The sequence below is a fragment of the Anopheles darlingi genome, chromosome X (assembly GCF_943734745.1).
Source record: "Anopheles darlingi chromosome X, idAnoDarlMG_H_01, whole genome shotgun sequence".
NCBI classification, from domain to species: domain Eukaryota; kingdom Metazoa; phylum Arthropoda; class Insecta; order Diptera; family Culicidae; genus Anopheles; species Anopheles darlingi.
This window is the reverse complement of record NC_064873.1, coordinates 5,773,126-5,793,003: the sequence shown is the minus strand read 5'-3', so window position 1 is coordinate 5,793,003 and position 19,878 is coordinate 5,773,126. Positions and strand designations below refer to the sequence as shown.

General features: G+C 52.3%; 3 protein-coding genes across 8 annotated transcripts; 1 reads left to right on the top strand and 2 right to left on the bottom strand.

Annotated features, from left to right (window-relative positions):
- Positions 1–732: 732 nt before the first annotated feature.
- LOC125954876 (phosphatidylinositide phosphatase SAC2) lies at positions 733–7,522 on the bottom strand. 2 transcript variants are annotated; one of them, XM_049685530.1, is made up of 8 exons: positions 7,050–7,522; positions 5,755–6,904; positions 5,353–5,680; positions 5,212–5,282; positions 4,364–4,591; positions 3,962–4,204; positions 2,626–3,892; positions 733–2,547 (listed from the first exon to the last, which is right to left on the bottom strand). In XM_049685530.1, exons 1-8 carry the CDS (start codon positions 7,144–7,146, stop codon positions 2,440–2,442), a joined length of 3,492 nt encoding a protein of 1,163 aa, XP_049541487.1. In that variant the 5' UTR covers positions 7,147–7,522; the 3' UTR covers positions 733–2,439. The 2 variants fall into 2 exon arrangements, with proteins under 2 accessions (XP_049541487.1, XP_049541495.1); XM_049685538.1 differs by lacking the exon at positions 4,364–4,591.
- Positions 7,523–7,596: 74 nt separating this feature from the next.
- Positions 7,597–8,408, top strand: LOC125955250 (uncharacterized). Its single transcript, XM_049686293.1, has 3 exons — positions 7,597–7,774; positions 7,890–8,095; positions 8,198–8,408. Exons 2-3 carry the CDS (start codon positions 7,933–7,935, stop codon positions 8,263–8,265), a joined length of 231 nt encoding a protein of 76 aa, XP_049542250.1. The 5' UTR covers positions 7,597–7,774; positions 7,890–7,932; the 3' UTR covers positions 8,266–8,408.
- A 132-nt stretch (positions 8,409–8,540) lies between these two features.
- LOC125954785 (bromodomain adjacent to zinc finger domain protein 1A) lies at positions 8,541–17,851 on the bottom strand. 5 transcript variants are annotated; one of them, XM_049685401.1, is made up of 5 exons: positions 17,715–17,851; positions 15,506–15,759; positions 14,869–15,186; positions 9,457–14,142; positions 8,541–9,367 (listed from the first exon to the last, which is right to left on the bottom strand). In XM_049685401.1, the coding sequence occupies exons 2-5, from the start codon at positions 15,616–15,618 to the stop codon at positions 9,160–9,162; spliced, it is 5,325 nt and encodes a 1,774-aa protein (XP_049541358.1). In that variant the 5' UTR covers positions 15,619–15,759; positions 17,715–17,851; the 3' UTR covers positions 8,541–9,159. The 5 variants fall into 5 exon arrangements, with proteins under 5 accessions (XP_049541358.1, XP_049541366.1, XP_049541349.1 ...); XM_049685409.1 differs by lacking the exon at positions 17,715–17,851 and adding an exon at positions 17,542–17,694; XM_049685392.1 differs by lacking the exon at positions 17,715–17,851 and adding an exon at positions 16,717–16,913.
- Positions 17,852–19,878: the final 2,027 nt, after the last annotated feature.

Genomic DNA, 19,878 nt, shown 5'->3' with positions numbered 1-19,878 from the left:
ATGAAATCACAATCAAATTGCTGTAGATTGACATCCTTCACACATTCACACTGGTCCATAAGTGTTGCTCTCTCTCTCTCTTTCTCTCTCTCTCGCGCGCGCTCGCGCACACACACACGTGCTCGAGGAATGATAGTAAAGGTGAAGAGGGAGACAGGCAGGGATGGCAGCAAATCCAATTTGTTATTATACAATCGCTATCCTGCGGCACCCTCGCCTCGCTCCTGTTTGTCACAGGACAGTGAGGGGGGCCGGAGCGAGGGAAGGAGAGTGGGCAGCGAGGTAGCATATCTACCCGTTGTTCTTCATTCTTGCCTTGTCTACTAATACTACTACTACTACTACTGCTGCTGAACACACATGCTTTCGAGGACACTCGAGTGACCTTACACCATCCACCATAGTTCTGAGTGTGGGCCCTTGGTTGCGGCCCCTTAATCGACTTGCCCGTTCCGATCGGGTACGGCTTCTGATAGCGATCCGAAAACCCTAACCTAACTAACTAACCGTGCCTGCTGCTAAGCCAAATGGCAAAGGGGGAAGGGACGGGGCTCGTTACCGGTTTGGTGGACTGGAACAATTTACGCTCATGATACGGCTCAATCAATTTGCCGCGGTAGCGCACCAATGACGACGACGACGACGACGACGGTGACATATACGGAAACGCTAGATACAGATGAAGTACGGATTTCGATCCCGATTCAGTACAGGAGAACTCATTACCACCGTACCAGTATCGGTTGCGGCCAAGGCCAAACTTTTATTTTGGTTTTGCGTAAATCGGCGACTGTAACATAACGCGGGCAAACGCGTGGCATCACGCTATCCTCGGACACTTGGTCCACGATTCATGGGTACGCCGGAACGGAACGGGAAGCAGGAAATGGAAAGCTTTTCGAGAGAATTAACGTTTAATACTAAAAAAAAAGATACATAATAGATAAACAACGGAACGCGACAATCACAGTAAAACGAAGAAGGCAAGCCCCATGTATCCCGCTGCAGTGTACGTCCCGCCTGTAGCGGCCTTGGCTCATTCTACGCTCTATCAACAGCACTGTATACTAACTTCGTTTGCCCGTGCAAAGCGATACGCTATATTTCAATATAATAACGCCTACTTGTGTATTGTTTGTATATATATATATGTGTGTGTGTGTGTATAAGTTAAAGTTAGTGTTAGTGTGAAATAGGATAGTCCATAAATATTAGCGCAAAATACTTTACGTTCGGTTTTTGGTTGTGCCTGTGCGCATCACGTGGTACGCCGGAAACAAAATGATAACGCCAACGTGTTGGTCAGGCATCATGGGCAGCAATCCACTCTCGGATTGCTTACGTTCCCTATCAACCCGTACCGTTGACGATTCGAATTTCGAGACGGATTTCGAGTGCTTGCAACCCCTCTATTGCTAAACTAACTCCTTACTCTACGCCCTATGGGTGGCCAGCAGCCGACGAATGCTGGTGGCTAATAGCAGCAGCGAACGACAATACGCAATACGAGCGTGTGAACGCAATCGGAATGTGCTATGTGTGCAGGTCTACAATGAGTAGCAGAACGGAATAGGCGGCGCAACCTAATCGGAGGACTGTATATTAATGCTTGCCTGTGAAAGCAGCTTCTTTCATACACCCGGCTTTCAAGCGGCTATAGCACTCGCTCGTTGGCTCTCAGATTAAGCGATAAGAATGGTGGCATATAGAATACTGCTAATCGCTCTCGCCCGTTGCGTTTGCCTACCTCTACTGCTGCACTCTGTTGGCTAATGTAATACGGTAACGAAGCTTTCGGTCTGGGCATTGGGCCGCGTAGGGAAGTTGAAGGTACCGCCATACTGTCAACGTCTATCGAGCACTTTCGCTGAACCTGTTGAGCTCACTTTGCTATACATAATTGACTTTGGTTTTACAAGTTATCGGCATTCCTAAATCGGCATCGATTGTTCACAGCGGATTCTTCCCTTTTTCCACTACAACGTTTACTTATGGCTTTGTGTGCTAATGAATATATACCGGTTTGGGCCACAAGGTTCCTTTATATAGAAGGGGAATAGTAGCGGGGGAGGCGCGTTTTTAGTACGCATTTGTTTCCAATTTGGGTTCTGCACATCGCTGCCGCATCAATAAGTCGGAGCAGGCATATAGCGCTAGCTGGAGTAGCATCGTTTCATGGACCGAATAGGCTCGGTTCGACCGTCATCAGCAGAGGTGGACCACGCAACATTTTCCCACCGCAAAGCTGCTGCGAACACCAGCCATCTACACTAATATGGTGAAGCATACCGCGAAATGGTGTCGTACAACGGCCGTTGATGCCTAGAACCAGATACCGTAAATGCCGTACGGTTTGGCAAGAATCTTGGCGTGTATCGCGAGCCCTACTGAGACTTGACGTGATCCATGCGAGCCATTGGCGCACGCTACCGACTCGTTTTAAAGAGCGATCAGCTTGGTGCGACAGCTAGCCTTCTCCCACTTGTCCTCCAGCAACTTTATCTCAGCCAGCACCGTGGTGGTGTTGCGCACAGGAACAACCGGGCTCTGAAATGACCAAGAAAAGGCCGTGTTTACGAATATGAACTTAGGATCAATTCAAAACCAAATCGCCCCTGCCCTTACCTTCACGGTAATTTTGCGCGGATCCAAATTAGCCCCGAGTGACTGTAGCCCCTTGCCGATGTTGGACAGCGGACTGGTTAACTTCTTCAGCTGCCGCAGCGCGTTATCGCTCTGCACAGTGCCGGTAGCGCCGGGTTGCAGGTTCAGCACCAAATTACGACTAGTGCCGACACCAGTGTTGGTGGACTGGTTACCCTCGCTGCAACCATCGACGAATATTTCCGGAGCAGGGCTGCTGACGCGTATCGGTGAGGCACACTCCAGCATGCCGACCGGCATGTTGATGTGATCGGTCACACTGGAGATCGACATTGTCGATACGTCCGACGACATTTTTGCAATGCTATCCCTATCCTGCAGCACATTGCGTGCGTCCTCACCCACGCAGACTTCGCTAGTGCCGCCAGCACCTCCGCCCATTACGATGCCCACCGACGGAAGAAACACGTTCTCGTTGTACAGCGGGTTCTGCTCGACCAGCTGTTCCGGTTCGTAAATGCTTGTGTCAGCTTCCTCCGACTCCGAGGACGATCGATCGAGCTTGTAGAATTGCGAACCACCAGCAACGAGCACACCTTCATCCTCTGTCCCGGTCGTGACAATCGTACCGACCTCTTCGGTGGCAGAGGTACCAGCGGCTACGCCTCCTTTGCGTCCCCCATCGCTGGTGGTGCCCGGTTCCTCTCCGGTACGCTTACTCTGTGCCGAACGCCTCATTTTGCTCGCGCTACCGAGCGATTGACCTATTTTGGATGCCATGCTGCTCAGCGCCTTCGAGCCCATCTGCACCAACTGCGATTCGGAAAGATTGCGCGGTATGCCACCCGGAACGGAGAGCAGGGTACGACTCTTGCGCCGCTGCAGGCTTCCCCCGCACTGGTATTGCACGTCCGTACGGCATCGGTTCTGCAGCGTGATCCGGAACAGCTCGACGATCGCGGTCAGCGACTCGGTAATCTCCTCTGTCTGCCGTATCACCACCACCACGTTGTTGAAGAACCGCAAATTCGGTGAGCGAAACATGTGAAAGTAACCATCGACGCCATCGACGGCGTAGTTGAGGCGCAAGCACAGATGCGTGGGCGCGGGACCCTGGAACATCTTGCTGTGCTGGAACAGACCGAGCTCGATCAGCGTGATGTTCTCGAGCGGCACGTTCTCAAAGCGCACAATCTTCTCCAGGTGCGAGTCGTACTCGGCGACAATGTAGCACTCTTCGGTCAGGATCAGCACGGTGTCCACTTCCGTTTCACTCGGATCGCCCGTGCTGGAGGAAGAGGAGCCCAATGATCAGAGAAAAGAAAGCTACCGAACCCATACTTTCGCTGATGCGTACCTGGGATCGGCATCAATGAGACCCCACGCACCGACCGGTGGCTGGAAGGTACCGAGCAGGAGCCGCCGACAGTCCTCCACAACCAGCCGCGCATGTTCCGCCCCGTCGTACGGATCAATTTCATCGACCACCATCGGCTGGGTGCCGCCCAACGTCGATACGGCATCGGTGGAAAGGGTGTTGCATTGCAGCAGATCGATGGTCGCCTGCCGGTAGTTGTCCTTGAACCGCGCCAGGTAATAGCTACCAACATTAGAGGATAAGAGGGCGATATCGGGGGGTGTGGCGGGTGTGGAGCAAAGGAAACGTAAGAGGGGAACGATTGGGTGTCGGCCGGGTCATGCCCGGAATGCTGTGCAACACGCTAGCATGGTTGCGCAAAAGAGGAATTGGTGATCGCACCTGGTATGTCCGAGCAGGTACTCTAGCAGCATGGTTTCCGCGCCCATCAGCCCGTAGTTGTAATAGGCCTGGTCCGGCGGACCAATGGCTACCAGTGCGGTGCGGGCGATACCGACTACCGCAGTGCCGACGTTATCCTCGGGCAGCGTGTCCACTGCCCCCAGGTTGCCATGCATCAAATCAATGCACGCTTGCCGGAATGTATCGGCGAAATGCTGCAGGTAGTAGCTACAAGGTAATAGCAGCCACGCGTGCAGGGAAGAGGAATAAGAAGAAGACGATGATTTGGAGAGGTAGGTGCGTTCCAAGATATCGATAGATAGACCCCCCAGTCACGATGTGTCGCACATGCGGATAAACGAGGGACAAGGAGAGAGAGGGAGAGAGAAAGTGAGTAAATCATAAGAAAAAAAACCAAAAAAAAAAGGTCAAACAAACGAGTAAACATCGCACACTCCACCGACACCTACATCCTTATCATCTGTCTCATCAGTTGACATTTAAAAATTGTTACTGTTAGAAAAAAAAAACAGAAGTACACACGAACAGAGAGAGGGAGAAAGAGAGCGCCACTAACGTTGCGGTCTCCTCAAGTGACTCAATCTGCCACAAATCAACTCAATCGGCCACAAATCAACTCAATCTGCGCAAAATTCGCGTAATGAGCTCACACTTGTTTTGTTTTTGTGTGGCGAGATTACGCTGTAGCAAGTAGATATCAATTCCTCTTTAGCAGTAGAAACGCCCGCACAGACAGAACACGTGATGGAAGGATCTTGTTAGAAGCCAACAGTTAGCACGCAAGTACGACCACACAAACTCGCACGTAGTAGGGAAAGTACGCTCACCGATTAGCAGAGTTCATGCCATCCTTCATAATGCCAGTAAACTTCCGTTCGCCGGTACGCGTATAGTCGCCCTGTGGAATGTTGAGCAGAGCACTTATCGTGGTGTTATTTGGTCAACCACTGCGATGGTACACCTCTTACCTTCAGTGCATTGGTACCGGCATACTGCCGGCTGATCACATCACCGTTGTTCGCCCACACGGCCATGAACGGGGCTTTCAGCTGGTCCGGCAACTGTGAGTATGGCATGGCGAGCCCGAGCTTCACGAGTTGCGACTCCAGTACGGCTTTTCCCAGCGCCGTTTGCACCACGTTAGTGCGATCAAGACAGTCCATGCAATTAACGCGGAACACACCCTTCTGGTTGCAGATCGGACCGTTCTGATCGCGCCAGTGGAACCCCATAGAACCAGCCTCCGGTGCGAGCGATTCAATCAGCGATGAGACATTTTCGAAGCGCATTCCACGGCTAAAATAGTTTTAAAGCAAGTTTGATTAGGAAAGCTGCTAGGACACTGGCAACCTCACTGACTCGCCGCTCACCAATACTCGTGGAAGTCGAACGTGACATATATAAGCTTGTCGGAGTTGTACTTGAGCACGTGCTCCGCATAGGCATCACCAAGGATTTTCTCCTTGCCGCTCTGCTCCACCAGGTTGATGATGCAAACTGATTGATAGATGGCTAGCTCGCCGTCAAAGTGTCGCCGAAAGGCGACCTGCGTGGTTTCGTCGTCCTGATCGATCCTCGGCGGCGGCCGGTACTTGTAACCGGGCTGACTCCAGTAGACTGGCACCGAACCGCGGACCTGCGTGAACGAGATCTGGTGCTGACGGAGCGACAGTACCTGCTCGGTTTCCACGTAGTTGGCGCAGTTGCCCAACTCGTCGACCCCACGCCGCTTGTAGCGCGTGCCCGCCCGGTAGCGCGAGCGGCGCGATACGATTGCCAGCGTGAAGCACTCATTGCCGATCACGCACTGCTCCACCTGTACGAAGCCCTGTATGATGGGCATCAGCCAGTGTTGGCGATCCTGCTCGTCCGCCAATGCTGTCTCCAGGCCGCGCTGCATCTCCCTGTTCCAGTAAAAGCGCTCGTCGGGTGCATCGCCTCGCCGCTGCAGGTTGTTGGTAATATCACAGTTCGGGCTATAGTAGAAGCTGTCGGTTTCGTCGAATATCTTGTGCAGCTCCTCGGTGATGCGTCGCTCCATGCGCATAGGATCCTTCGCCACCAGGTTGACAGTCGATTTGACCTGGTTGGTCGCAATGGCGGCTGCTTTTTCCGTTGTATTACGAATCGTGCTGCCGGCACTCTTGACGGCACCCCACGTTTTGTTCACCAGGGCTGAACTCTCGAACAGCCGGCCCTTAGGTGAAGCCGAACCCGGTGGCATTTCCGAAGGCACCACCGCCCCGGAACTGCTGGAAACGACGGCTGGGGCTACCTTAATCGTACTGTTGCTGCTGTGCTTGCTGCAGGCAAGTAGCTGGGTGTCCGAACCTTCCGGACCGAGCACCGCAATGCTGCGGATCTTGTAGACCAGATGGGGTGCGTACAGCACCCCGACCGGGGCTACTTCGCGTACTACTAGCAGGTGCGGTTCCAGCACGCCCGGCAGCTCAACCGTCCCGACGATACCGTGCGTCACGCCGATACATTCGATATCGTCCACTGCGGAAAAGTCCCAGCCTGCGGGCAAAGCGATAATTATGATTAATCACCCCTTTTTTTCTTTCTTTCTTTCTTTCTCTCTCTCTCTCTCTCTCTCTCTCTCTCACTCTCTCTGTCTCTCCTTCACTTCCTCTCTCTCGGTCCGCTCGCGTCTTCTACCTACCGCATTTCGATTGAAACTCGGATGTCCTGCGATTCCACCAGAGACTGCGATCCTTGCGCATGAAAATGTAGTGCGACTCCGTCTGAAACACTTCCATTTCGCAGAGCAGAGTTTCCTTGCGAGAGTGAGGCAACGGTGACGCGCTGCAGTACAGGCCAAGGATACGACCCTCGACTCGACTAGATGATTTCACTCGTGCGCCAAGGAGCGCCTAGATGCACATCATCGATCCCCACACCAAACAACTAGCGTACGTGCGTGTGTACCTCTACGCTGCAAGCAGCGACGGCGTTTGCTGGTTGACTGAAGGGGAAATCCTTTAATTCCGGAAAACAACTCTCCTGTTTCAATCTGACTCCTTGCCGCCCGAGCTAGTACACAAGTGGACTCAGCCGCGCAGAGAACAATTAATCAGCCTTTACCAAAAAGGGGGAGTTTTTTTGTTTTCGTGCTTATGTGAATCGATTTTTATCGAGCAGCGCAGCGAACAGAGCCCAAGGTTCGTACAGCACTAAACGCCCAGCCAACAGACGTCAAATGTGACATTTGTTACGCGATTTGACAGCATGTGTTTTGCTCGCAGGAATTAAAAGGGTCGTAAAAGGGTAGCCGACTATTCTTTATAGATAAATATATTTTTCGCAATATTTATTTGCGACGATCGAGAAACAGAATCCTTCCCGGGTCCCCTTCGGCTTACTAACGAAGTTTTCGATTTGGAACAGGTGAGTATCCGGATTTCGTGTGCGGTTTCAAAACATATTACATAACGCAGAATGATACGATCGATCAAAGCGCGGCCAGGTACAAGCAAACCTAACTACCAACATTTCGTTTCAGTTTGTTCGTATAAAGCTAAAGAGCACTAGCACGAGCCATCAAAATGTCCGATCCGGTAGCCCGTCCCATGAAGTTCCCGTACACCTTCTCGGCGAAGCTGGCACAGTTCCCGGTGCAGCACTACTTCAAGAACCAGTGGATCTGGCGTTACTACTTCATCGCGTTCGGCGTGTCCATCCCGCTGTTCTACAAGATTCACAAGCTAGGTAAGCTGGCTGAACCTAAGTGCAGCTCTAAATGTCCTTTGCCATTCCCAGGCCTGCTTTACTGACACCGCATACCATTTCCATATTCCTACTTTGTTTTAGCCAACTCACCGGCCAACCAAGCCAAATGGGCGGAATCGAAACGAAAGGAACACGCAGAGCATCACTAATGTGTAGGGTGTGAATCCAAGCAAAGATGCGTCTATGGTAACTAGCATCCTTTTAGTAATGTCGTCCTGGACAGCAGACGTATCAGGTGTAAAAATAGCGCATGATGGATCGGATAATAAATTGCGGGGGATTGTATGAAGCATACTAAACGATGTGGATTCCCTTATCATTTTCATTCGTCAAACCACTCGACGCTGGCATAGGTTGCCTACACGCGATAGAATATCGCTGGGGTCTGCAGGATCTTCCATCCGAATCCGAAATTAAAACAAAGGAAAAACGCCGCATGTGTTTGCTGCTTACAAAGTAAAGGGGACATTATGCTTTTATTCCAGAAGAAACAATAAAATCAATCACTAATTTCTAGTTAGCTATACACGCAAAATTCGAAGCGCACATGTGGGAAGAATGCACACCGTGGCCTTTCTCTTGCTCGCTTTCGGTCCATCGCCGGTGAAAAGCCGCCAGGCGACCCGGCCGATCTGTTACACCACCGCAGTTGTATCGAACGCTCCGAACTCAGAACACGAGTGGAACGCACAAATTACAATTTTAGAATACAATCCGGAGACAAGGCAGGTTGCGTGTTTTGAGATGCCCTCCCTCCAAAAATGATGTACAAAATCATCTAAATCATGTTCTCAGCTGACGGAGAACATCTACTCGAAAAAATGGTAGTGCGACAAGAGACCTAAGCCATTGGGCAACATACATAAATCAATACCAGTTAAGGTTAATACCATAATCATAATCTGCCTTTAAACAATAGAAGAAAGAAGAGTACAAAAAAACCATTCCTTCAAAACCAAAAGCTACACTCGCCGAGAGAATGCTGGCGTAGTTGCACACCACGTTATATCCTCTCTCTCTCTGCTATACCGATGGCTATCTTTTTAACGCCGGATTTCACCACCGCCGATACTGTGCCGATGGCTGGGTGACTGGACAGCTGATCCATTTAGGTTGCGCGCGGACGAAAGGGTCCCGTTAGCAGGAGAGGAAGCAGCATAAGCAGTACTCTTCTGCATATCGCTGGGCTGGAACGGAAGGGCCAACTCCTTGCATCGTTTCACCACGTACCTCTCGAGATCTCTTCCGATTCTGCGGATTTGAAGGGAAATGGAATTGAGGAGCATAGGTTAGAAAGTGTACCGCTGTCGGTGGCTACACACACGCACTCTGATACCTACCGATACACGTCTGTCTCGTCGGTGTTATATAGATCACAGTTGCGAAACACGAGCTGTACGTCGCTCAGCATCTGCTCGTTGATTTTGTAGTCGCCCATATTGAGTTTGGACTTGATGCGGGCAAAGTCCATCGGCGTCTTGATGACGGAATAGTAGTCCGGCACCTCCTTGGCAGAAACGGGCCGGTTGAAGGGCCACGAATTGGGATGCTTGAGTATATCGTCGATGAGCGTGTAGAGAGCGACCGAGTTCAGTGGCAGATCATCGGCGGTACGGCGCGAACGCCGCGAACCGCTCCCACCGCCCGCACCACCCTCCAGCTCGTCGGTGACACTGCCGTTCCGATCAGTGCCGTTCAGGAGCGAAGATCGACGAGGTCGAGCCCTGTTGTTGCTGTTGCGTGTGCTGACACGCGTCACCAGCGGTTCATTCTCGCTGTCCCCTAGCTCGTAATCGTCATCGTCCTCTTCGTCGTCGTCGTCATCGTCTTCTCGGTGGCGCTTGCTCCCCCCGCCGCTCGTTGCCGTAGTCTTGACCATTTTCGGTGAGATTTTGATGGTGTTCGTAAGGGAGGTGGAACGCTTGGTGGCGGACCGGCGAGGCCGCTTTGAGCTCGAAACGTCCCTCCCACTGTCCACTTCCTTTTGCAAAGTTTTCCGCTTGGTGCCACTGGTGACCACGGTAGCAACACGACGTCTCGATTCACGTCGCTCCTCGTTGGGCGTCGTAGCCCGTTCGACGGTTGACTCACGCTCTTCGCCATTAGCCGACCGGTCGCCCTCTTCTTCCTCTTCCTGCTCTTCGTAATCCTCATCGAATCCGTCGTCATTCGCGTGCTGCTGGTGATTGTAGTGATGTTGTTTGCCGAGCGTTGTCGCTGTTCCGCCGTTCGCCGCAGCAGCTGCTGCTGCCGCTGCCGCCGCCGATCGGCTGTTCCGTGTTGTAGTGACCTTTGTCGTAGTCGTTGCCTTGCTGGTCGGTGCTAGTTTCGCTCCTGCTGCCGTGGTAGTTGCTGCCTTGGTGCCACCTGGTTGCTTCGCTACCTTCCCTACAGCATATTCCTCGTCGCTATCCATGTACTGATCGGCCGTTCCGCCACCGAGCGAGCCCTCCTCGTCCTCCTCCTCAGCCAACGATTCATCTTCCTTCTCCTCGTCCATCCGATCTTCCCACTGGAATATTGGCTTCTTCTTCTTCGCCGGGCCCTGCTTTGCCTTAAAGTTCTCCGGCCGACACTTCATGCAGAACCAGTCACCGGCCGGCACCTCTTTGAGCTTTGGCTTCAGGCAGTAGATGTGGCAGGCCCGGTTGCACTCGTCACACAGCAGCGTCAGGTCTGGGTCGACCTTGCGACGGCAGATCATGCAGCTGATACGCTCGGCTGACCGCGACCAATAGATCGCATCGTACAGCACGTTGTAGTGCAGAAAGAGTTGCGCGAACGATGTCGATCGCATCAGCGACACTTCCCACTTGACCAGATTTTTCAGACCCTGGGTTTGTTTCTGCAGCATCACCGTCCGATCCTTGTGGTCTTTCTTCGGACCGAACGGGTGGCGCAAGAACTTTTGCTCGATGCACTGTTCGATCTGCAGCAGCGCCCGGGCCAGGGTGTGCACGCTGCGATGCAGCGTCTCGGATTCGTGTAGCGGGAAGGTACAGCTATCGTCCAATGTAGATACCGGTGCCATACTCCAGGTGGGCGGTGGCCCTTCCGGTAAATTGTAGCCAGGATCACGGGCATTCGACAGAAGGCGCTCCATCTCATCGTCCGACTCGTCGTCCGAGCCGCGCCCCTGCTGTCCTCCCTCGTCACCGTTCTTGTGCGAAGGTGACGATGCACCCCCAACCACATCTGCCATCGGTTCCTCCTTCACCTGGCTCTCGTCGCCGCCGCCACCACCACCGCTAGCCTTGGCAACAGCATTATTCGTGACCGCCAACAGTCGCTTCTGGCCCCACTGTAGCGGTTCGTCGGCCTGTGGGTCGTATCCGTTCGACTGGATAGCCTTACGCCAGGCCTCCCGGTCGCGCACCTTCATCACACCCAGGTAGCCGACTGTGATCTTCGCCTCTAGCTCGAGCAGATTATCCCGAAATACGGCCTCCATGATCTCGTTCGGTTCGGTGCCGGGCGGATAGTTGAAGTTGGGTGCATCGTACCGCTTCTGGTGGCGCGTCACCAGTTCGGCGAGCAGCGCCAGTCGGTTTTGCCGCTCGATCGACAACTTCTCGAGCGGACAGTTGACAATGTGCGACAGGATAAGATCGCGCTCGCAATCAAGCGTTTCGCGCAATTGCTTCTCGCGCAAGCCGCGCACGTTCAGGCTCCGGATCAGGGCGTCTAATTCGTCGGCGGTCGCAAAATAGCCCCAGCTCGGTCCGGCGTGCCCATCACCTGGCTGACCGTGTACCGGGCACGTTCGGGTGTCCGTCGTGCACATCATTAGCTGCGCGTTCGTCGGTGGATCGCTGCTGGAAGCCGTAACCGGAAGGGTAGGCTTGATCGCTGGCGTCGCTTCCTCGTCTGGACTGTCGAGGTCAATGACAATGACCGGCGTCGCCTCGCTCGCAACGTCATTTGCCATTGCTTCGTCAGCTGCTGTTCCCGCAGCTGCCGTCGGCACGATGGCTGTATTTGATGCAGCGGTGGCCCCACGCCGGCTAATCTCTTCCAGTGCCGCACTGCCCCTAATCAGCAGCTCTTCGTAGATCTCTTCACCTGGCTCACTGCTAATCTGTTGGTGCTGTTGCTGCTGCCCGTTCTGCATGATGCACTTGGTGATAAACTTTCGACGCTGTTCGGTGGCACAGTTCGCCAGTGCCGGAATGTTGGGTGTCAGCCGGTCGAGACAGCGACCAGCGAGCGTACGATCGTGCTGGACAAATAGCCCGGGCAGCGACTCGAACAGCCAGTAGTTCCGGAAACTCCGGTCCGTGCCGAGATAAATCTGGTAGTCGAAGAAGTCCTCCTTCAGCTTCTCGGACTGCTGGTGCAAAAGCTTCAGTTTCTGCTGCGCCTCTGCATCGATACGCGCGACTTGTTCCTCCAGCTTCTCCTGGAGCTGCTTGCGGAACTCTTCCCTCTCCTGTTCGCTGCCCTGAAACGCGGCCAACTCCTTCTTGAACTCCTCTCGTGCCAGATACTTCATTGAGCCCGTTTTGAGTGTGAGGCGTCGCTGGGCGACACGAGCCGATTGGAAGTTGATGCGCGTGATACGTGCGTGCTCGATCCGCTCCTCTACCAGCTCGCGCACCGCATTGTACGTGAGCAGCTGGTGTATTAGGCAGCACAGCAGCTGAATCACATCCCCAACAGGCAGCTGATAGACTGGATATGACCGGAGCGCCCGGAAGATATGCGGAAAGTCCTGCACCAGTCGCAAGCCAGGATCGTCGGCGCTGCTGTAGCCGCCTCGGTTGCAGTACCGGTGCTTGGCCGCTTTTTCTTCCACCAGCGCGCCCGACGACAGAAAGTGCAGCCGCAGCAGCTCCGATATCGTGGTCGAATCCATTGGCAGCTCGTTTAGTGGCGTGCTGAAATGCTTCTCGATCCAAACCGCGGTATCGCGAGCCCGAGCTTGCTCCGGCACCGTAAGCCGCTTCTGGGCGATGTTCTCTGGACGATCGTACCGCACGTCCACCTCGTTTTCTTCCTCTGCCTGCTGCGCGAAGATGGTGCTGAGCAGTACCTGCAGGATGTCACCGAGCGGACCATTCACCTCGCGCTGTAACAGCGCCCGCTCGAGCAACTCCATCGTCATCCCGTTCGGGAATTTGTTGCGTATCGACAGCAGATCGGCAAACGAGTTCATGAACTCCAGTATGAACACGAAGTCGCTGAAGTGGTGTGGCTCGATGAGAGTACTGACCGGGCGCGGCACAGGTAGCACTCGCTGGTCGGTCAGTTCGAGATCGTCTAGGACAAGGTTGTACCGTTTGATCGCGAGTGTCGTTTGCTGCGTTAGTAGCGCCTTCTCTTCCTCCAGCCGCTTTTTGGCGGCTGCATCTGCCGCCGCCCGGGCCTTCAGCCGCTCCAGCTCCTCTGTCATACTCTTCGCCTTTGCCTCGGCCGCTGCCTCCAGCGACTGAGCGTCGAGGTACTTGGTAATGTTCATCTGCTGTTGCCCCTTGCCGCTTCCCTGCTTCGGTCCACTTTGTTTGTCTTTTCTGCTACCAGCACCCTTACTGTTTGCCACATTCTTGGTGACCTTTTTCCGTTTAACTCCCTTGGACGCTTGTTGCTGTTTGCTGCTGCTGACACCCTTACTTGTCACCTCTCGATCGCCGGTGCTCTCTACCAGCATCACATCTGCCCCACTCAGTTCTTTGTTAGCGTTTCGTACCTCCTTATCCTTGCGCTTTTTCGAAAGCTCAAAATCAGGTACGTTACCGAAGAACACTTGATCGTTGGTCCAGCCCTGCGCTTCCACGTACTGCCGCAGCGAGCTCTCCTTGATACGTAATATCCCGCCCGGGCCCGCTTCGACGTGTTGCTTGAGGAATAGCTTGCATTTGTCGCGCGTGATCGAACTACGATCGCGCTTCACTGCCGCCGGTAGCGTGATCCACGTTTCCGGACCCTTTCCATCATTCGACGCCATCGTGTAGACCATGATCGGCGCCCCGGTCGCCGCAGATGGGTTTCCAACGGTTAGGTCGCCATTCTGTTTGGACGGCGAGTTGCTGCAAAGATCAGGGTGCACAAAGTTCCAAATTATAGATCAGCACAGATGCTATTCGTCAACCGCACTGTATACAAAGGAAGGAATAACATCTTGGTTTCGTTGTATTTCAACAAACAAATACATTAATTAGTCCCGCCCACTTGCCTAATTTTCCCCACTCACAAATCAACAAATAAATGCGTGCTCCGCGTAGCGCCGCTTTTGTTGCTCAGCCAGAAGTCCCAATGGTAAATAGTTCTTTTCTCTTCCTTTCTCTTATATCTTTACGCAATGCTACATACATCGTCGTATACACATCCCGCGATTCGTCACTTTTCTTTTCATTGTGTACTAGCCAGCACTGGTCGTGGCGCCATTGTGCAAATGCTAGAACAGGAGCGTTAACGCTCGTTCGCTCGCGCGCGCACACACACACACACAAATCATGCGTAAAGGCGCATTGAAAGGACCAATTAGCACTGGTCGTAGCGCCAGTGTACAAATGCTAGAACAGGAGCGCTTACGCTCGCGCGCTCACACACTCACGCAGAAACACACACGCACACTCAAATCATGCGTAAGGGCGCATTGAAAGAACCAATTAGGCAGTGCGTAACGTATTGTTGTTGCATTCATAAAGCCTGAGCACAGACTTTCGTCAAGTCAGAACTGACCTCGACAAAGCGATTCGAATTGGCAAAATGGAGATCGATTGATCGAGATCTTTTGAGTGATCGCTGCTTACCTGTGCAGTGTTACCGCCACAATTTTGGCCCTGCGATATGTTTTGCCGGACGGGTCGAGCGCATCGACCACCTCGCCTTTGAACAGTTGATCTTTGATGTAGCTGTACACGTCCTCGTGCATTTCGTTGATTGATGTGCGCTTTGTGTGCGAAGCCACCAGCAGAAAGGGTCCCTTGAGCGCGTCGGGAAAGGTTTTCAGCAGCTTCCGGGCTGCCTTTTCCGACTCAAGCGCCTCTGCGTAGGTTAGATTGGGGCGCCCCGTCAGAGCACAGCTCCACACGATGGACGAGATGAGCATTACGCGATGAAAGTAATCTCTGCAAAGCATGGAATATTATTGAAACACTCCGTTTCGCGAGGTCCGCCAAGGCGATGCCTGTGCATAATGTGGAAGAAGTGTGCCCGTCTCGCAGCGAAACCGAAACCGAAACCGAACCACATTTCACTATCTCTACCTGCCGGTACACAGAATAGCAGCAAAAAGGGAAGGGATGCAAAGGAGTGCGTGTGAGGCAGACCCTGCGGTTGGTTGGTTCGATGACGGTTGGTGCGTTCACGCGTCTTCCTCGCGAGCAGAAAGCACATCCCCACACCCACACGCACACAGGCAAGCACCCTGTTCACGGTGGTGCTTACTCATAGCTGCTGAAGATTTCTCCGGTGGGTTCGCAAAAGAACACCTCGTCGCTGTCCCGCAGCCGCTCCGTTCCGGCCGCTTTTTGGAACACCTGCCTCCTGAGCAGAGGCATCGTCGTCGCCTTCTTTTTCGCCGAATGGCGCCTTCTCAGTGACAGGCGTTAGCTGATTGTAGGTTGGTGGAAGAGTATCTTACGTTTCGTCGGGAGCGCTGCACCGTGCGGTTTTCGTAGATGCTATGCGCTTATCGGTTCCTATTTTAGCGATGGTCAGGTGGCCGCCCGGTCGGTGATCAGAAAAGGATGCGAATGCCAGCAACAGCAGCAGCAGCAGCAGCAGTAGAAAACACCGGAAAAGGAACAAAATGGAAGGAGAGATTGGATCATTTGCTGAATGGACGCAGCGGATGGTTGGATGTGTTGTTGGCGCATTTGTAGGGCCGCAGCAGCAGCGTCACCCGGCACGACCGAAGTGTTAAAAGGGCACACAAACACGCGCGCGTCGGAAAACTTACGTGCACATTCACCGAGCCGGTAGGGCTGGTGTGGTCCAAAAATGGTCAATTGTTTGCGCCTGTCGCCCCTTCCCGCCCCGCGAGGATCTTTCCTAACCCCAAGCGCGCTAGCACACTTAACGTATGACACAACGCTTGAGGCCTGGCCCGTCTGACACTGTTATTCGACAGTCGCCGAGACGAGGGGCACACTTCAGTCTCGCGTCTTCGCGCTTGACTCGCTCCTAGCTGTCAGTTGAAAGCAGGGCAACCAATAAAAAAAAAAAGGAGAAAAATTCGCATTTGATGCTCAAGCCCCTTGTTTCTGGTCTCCTAGGACTCATTCACACTTGATGGAGCGCACTAGGATGCCATGGGCTTAACCCTTTCCCCATATGGACCCTACAGAACCAACTGGAGGACAAAATTTTGGTGTTTTAGGTCGACGTGTTTTTGGGAATTGCTCTGCATCCCCCCCCTCTCTTCCTGCCCCTCTTCCACACTATACCTATTCCAAGTCTGGGAATACAAAACGTCGGCGTTGCTGCTGTTTTCGTCGTCTCCTATAAAATCCAGCGTCCATCCACTTGGCTTGGGGTGCCCCGTTTCCAGCCGGCCCGTACCGCCGCAATGGTCGCCCACAAGTACGCGGTATGGGTCCGTTGTAATACGCGCGCGAAAAACTAGCCAATCAAGCTCTACGCAACCCTATACTCACCCACAGGCCACGCGATAGCCAGCACGGTGCCGAGGTGCTGCTGCTGGCTAGGGCCGCCTCCCTATTCCCGCCGTCAGGGTCCAACTATTTTCGAAGCGAAATTTCGCAAATAAAAAGCAATTTTCCACGCAGTCTGCCGTCCGAAACGCTCCGTTGTAAATGACCGAACAGCAGCAGGGGTACTCAGAAGCAAGAACCCGCTGTCAAACGGTCGAACACAAACTGACAGTAGGGTACAGAACAGCGTGACATGAGTTCGAGGCGCACAAACGCATGTGATGTTCCCGCTCAAAATCATGCGGACTCAGCGCGTCCCCGGTGTTGGACACACACACACAAACACGCACAAACACACACTGCACACCTCAGGTTCCTGGTGAAAGGCTCTGAGCTCCAGGAGTTTATGATGGAAATGGGGGGGACTACAATCCTATGCTGGATAATGCCGCCCCCTAATGAACCTTTAAGCGGCCTTCTATTTGTAGTTTTCCTTCCAACAATTTGTCGTTGAAAAGGCGAAAAACATTCGGAGCAGTTGGAAAATTAGTAACAAAAAAAAAGACCGAGGGCGCACCGATAGGTTGATTGAATGGGGAAAGTAATGCCCCTGAAAGTGTTTGCGAAATCGCGTTCTGGTAAAATCGTGTCCCTTGTTTGCTGCAGGAACCGTGGCAGCAGCTCGATTTGTCAGTCGCCCTTCCTGCGCACCCTTCTCCCCTCTCCCTTCCGAGCGAGTGTTTTGCGATCCCGCCTCATAGTGCTCCCCAAACGCTTCTTTTCGGAACGGCACGGGTTGGCTTGGGGTTCGCTCACCGCACGATTTACCTGTTTCCCACTTCGGCCAATTCCCGGTATCGTGGCCGCACAAAAACAGATGCTTCCTTTCAGCAGCAGCAGTTCGAAGCGTTATCAATAGCTAAGCCCAAAACTCGTACCGACGACGCCGATTAGGTCGATTAGACTGCACCCCAGCAGCGCTCACTGCACGGTTCACTTACTGTTAACGAATTGAAGCGGGAACTGAACACGGAAAAGAGTTTGCTAATAACGCTATAGAAACATTAAGTAGGAAGTACAATCACTCGGCGCAAAAGATGAGCCCTTGCGGGCGCGAATGCAACGAGATGGTACGCTCCGGACTGCCCTGGAGTGCTGGAAAACCGAAACCCGCGTCCATCCGCCGTACAGTTCAGGGTACCGGGCGAAAATGCGTCCGGCGCCGACTTCGCCCTTGCACCCTCTCTTTCTCTCTCTCATGGTAAGATCAGATCCACAAGGTTCGTTGAGAAGCACCTACGGCGGGCTCACCATGTTTAAATATTTGCTAATTTTAGCATCATTTTTATACAGGTAACTGGAAAGAAGCTTAGCAAAAAAAAATAATAATTGAAAATCGGTTCCATCGGTTTCAATCGGCTTTGCTGCTGTTTCATTAATTTTGTTTTTTTTTTATTAATTGTCATACAGATGCCGAAATCTGTTGCAGTTATTGTAACGCAACTACATTTTTCCGAGAAAAAAAAACTTTCTAAGTGTCGTTGAGTTGAAATTGATCGTTAGAAAAGTAAAACTTTATTGAACCCCTTGTCTATATTATTAGAATTTGAGGCCACATTGGCGTATACGCGGGTAAATTCTGCTTTCTTGCATCCACACTATGAGATTTGATTTGCATAGAAATTGACGAAACGATAGAGCTGACAGTTTGTCTGTTTTAAAAATTGAATGCAACTGCTTTATCAATTTTATCATCTAGACTGCTGCACGTAGCACATGTTAGATGAATATTGTGATATTCCACCGTCTCACTATCGTACGTAGCTAGGAAAACGGCAGCAGGCTTCAAAAGTGATTGAAGAACCGTAAGAGAAAATGGTAAAAAGTGATATTTTTCCAGGACCGCGCATCATTTTTGACCAATTTATTAGGGGCTGGATAAGGGGCGAAGTAGCCGAAACTGCTCGAAAGCGGAGCTGCGCGCCCAGCAGAGTCGGTGAAACCCGACGGCGAAGATGAGCACGAGGCGAACCGGCGAGTTGAACGAACGAACAGATAGAAACGGATCGTACCGGAAGAAAACTTGACAACACAGGTCTTGTATTCGTTTAGCTCGATTAAGCACACTATACTCAAAGTAAGTCAAAGTATACTCTTGCGGGGTTAGAAATAAGAACATCGACCAACAATCTGTATCTCTTGCGGTTCTGCGCTGTGATGATATCAAACGTTCACGGCAACGATCAAGGCGAAAGCAGCAGAACAACACTCGGGGAAGGTTCCCAGAACATCGGCGATCGTCGATTCAGGCAATTATACTCGCATTCTTTTTAATTTCGGTGCATCCACAATGCTGAAGGCGAAAAGAGTAGTCAGAAGAGATAGGGTGTAGTACCGCAACGATGGCCGAGATCTCAACGAACGTGACGAGCCAGATAACTTTCCAATCCTGAAATGCAACCCTTCCCCAGTAAATAAAAACCAGCGAAAAGTAAGATCAAGAGAGAACGATAGAGAGACACACACACACACACGTTTGCTTTTTCGTTTCTTTGTTGTGTTTTTTTGCTTTTCTGCGAATTATAATGTAAATATTTCGAATAATTTATTTAATTATTATTAGTGTTGGTTTTGGTTTGACGTGACTCTCTCTCTTCTTCTTTCTTTCTCTCTCTCTTTCTCTTTCTCTCTCTCTTTCTCTCGCTTACTCTCTCTTTCCTTCCCTTTCTACCTATTTCTTTCTCCTTACAACGGCATTCAGTTGTCCTTGCTTGTGGTTATCCCTACTTTTCATTTTGGCCTTTACACCATTTCCATACAAACTACCACCCACCGAATCCCACAACTCCTTCCGCTCCCTGCACAAACGCTCACCCTCTTCTCTGCACCCTTCCCTTCGTCACACAGCTGCGAAAAATGGATGCGCCTGCAAATGCACCCTGAGTCACACAATAGCGCTTCTCCTCCCCAAACGCTCCTTTGCGAACCAACCGAACACACATTCGGCGCACTGAAGGACGTTGCTGGGAGTGTGCGCGCGTGTGTGTGTGTGTGTAAATTGATGTGTGGTTCCGATTGTTACGGAAATACTATACTACTAAGAATGGACAAACAGCTTCAAACCGAAAAACCCGTTGTGGCCCCTTTTGCGGGCCAAATTGGAGA

What these genes read in the sequence shown, in the direction of transcription:
- LOC125954876 (XM_049685530.1), bottom strand. Translation starts at nt 7,146, where the DNA reads ATGGAAGTGTTTCAGACGGAGTCGCACTACATTTTCATGCGCAAGGAT. An exon ending in CGAGTTTCAATCGAAATGCG is followed by an intron (nt 6,905 to 7,049) that starts GTAGGTAGAAGA and finishes CTTTGCCCGCAG; the next exon opens with GCTGGGACTTTTCCGCAGTG. An exon ending in CTCATTGATGCCGATCCCAG is followed by an intron (nt 3,893 to 3,961) that starts GTACGCATCAGC and finishes CTCTTCCTCCAG; the next exon opens with CACGGGCGATCCGAGTGAAA.
- LOC125955250 (XM_049686293.1), top strand. Translation starts at nt 7,933, where the DNA reads ATGTCCGATCCGGTAGCCCGTCCCATGAAGTTCCCGTACACCTTCTCG. An exon ending in CTACAAGATTCACAAGCTAG is followed by an intron (nt 8,096 to 8,197) that starts GTAAGCTGGCTG and finishes ACTTTGTTTTAG; the next exon opens with CCAACTCACCGGCCAACCAA.
- LOC125954785 (XM_049685401.1), bottom strand. Translation starts at nt 15,618, where the DNA reads ATGCCTCTGCTCAGGAGGCAGGTGTTCCAAAAAGCGGCCGGAACGGAG. An exon ending in GAAATCTTCAGCAGCTATGA is followed by an intron (nt 15,187 to 15,505) that starts GTAAGCACCACC and finishes CATGCTTTGCAG; the next exon opens with AGATTACTTTCATCGCGTAA. An exon ending in GACGAGACAGACGTGTATCG is followed by an intron (nt 9,368 to 9,456) that starts GTAGGTATCAGA and finishes TCAAATCCGCAG; the next exon opens with AATCGGAAGAGATCTCGAGA.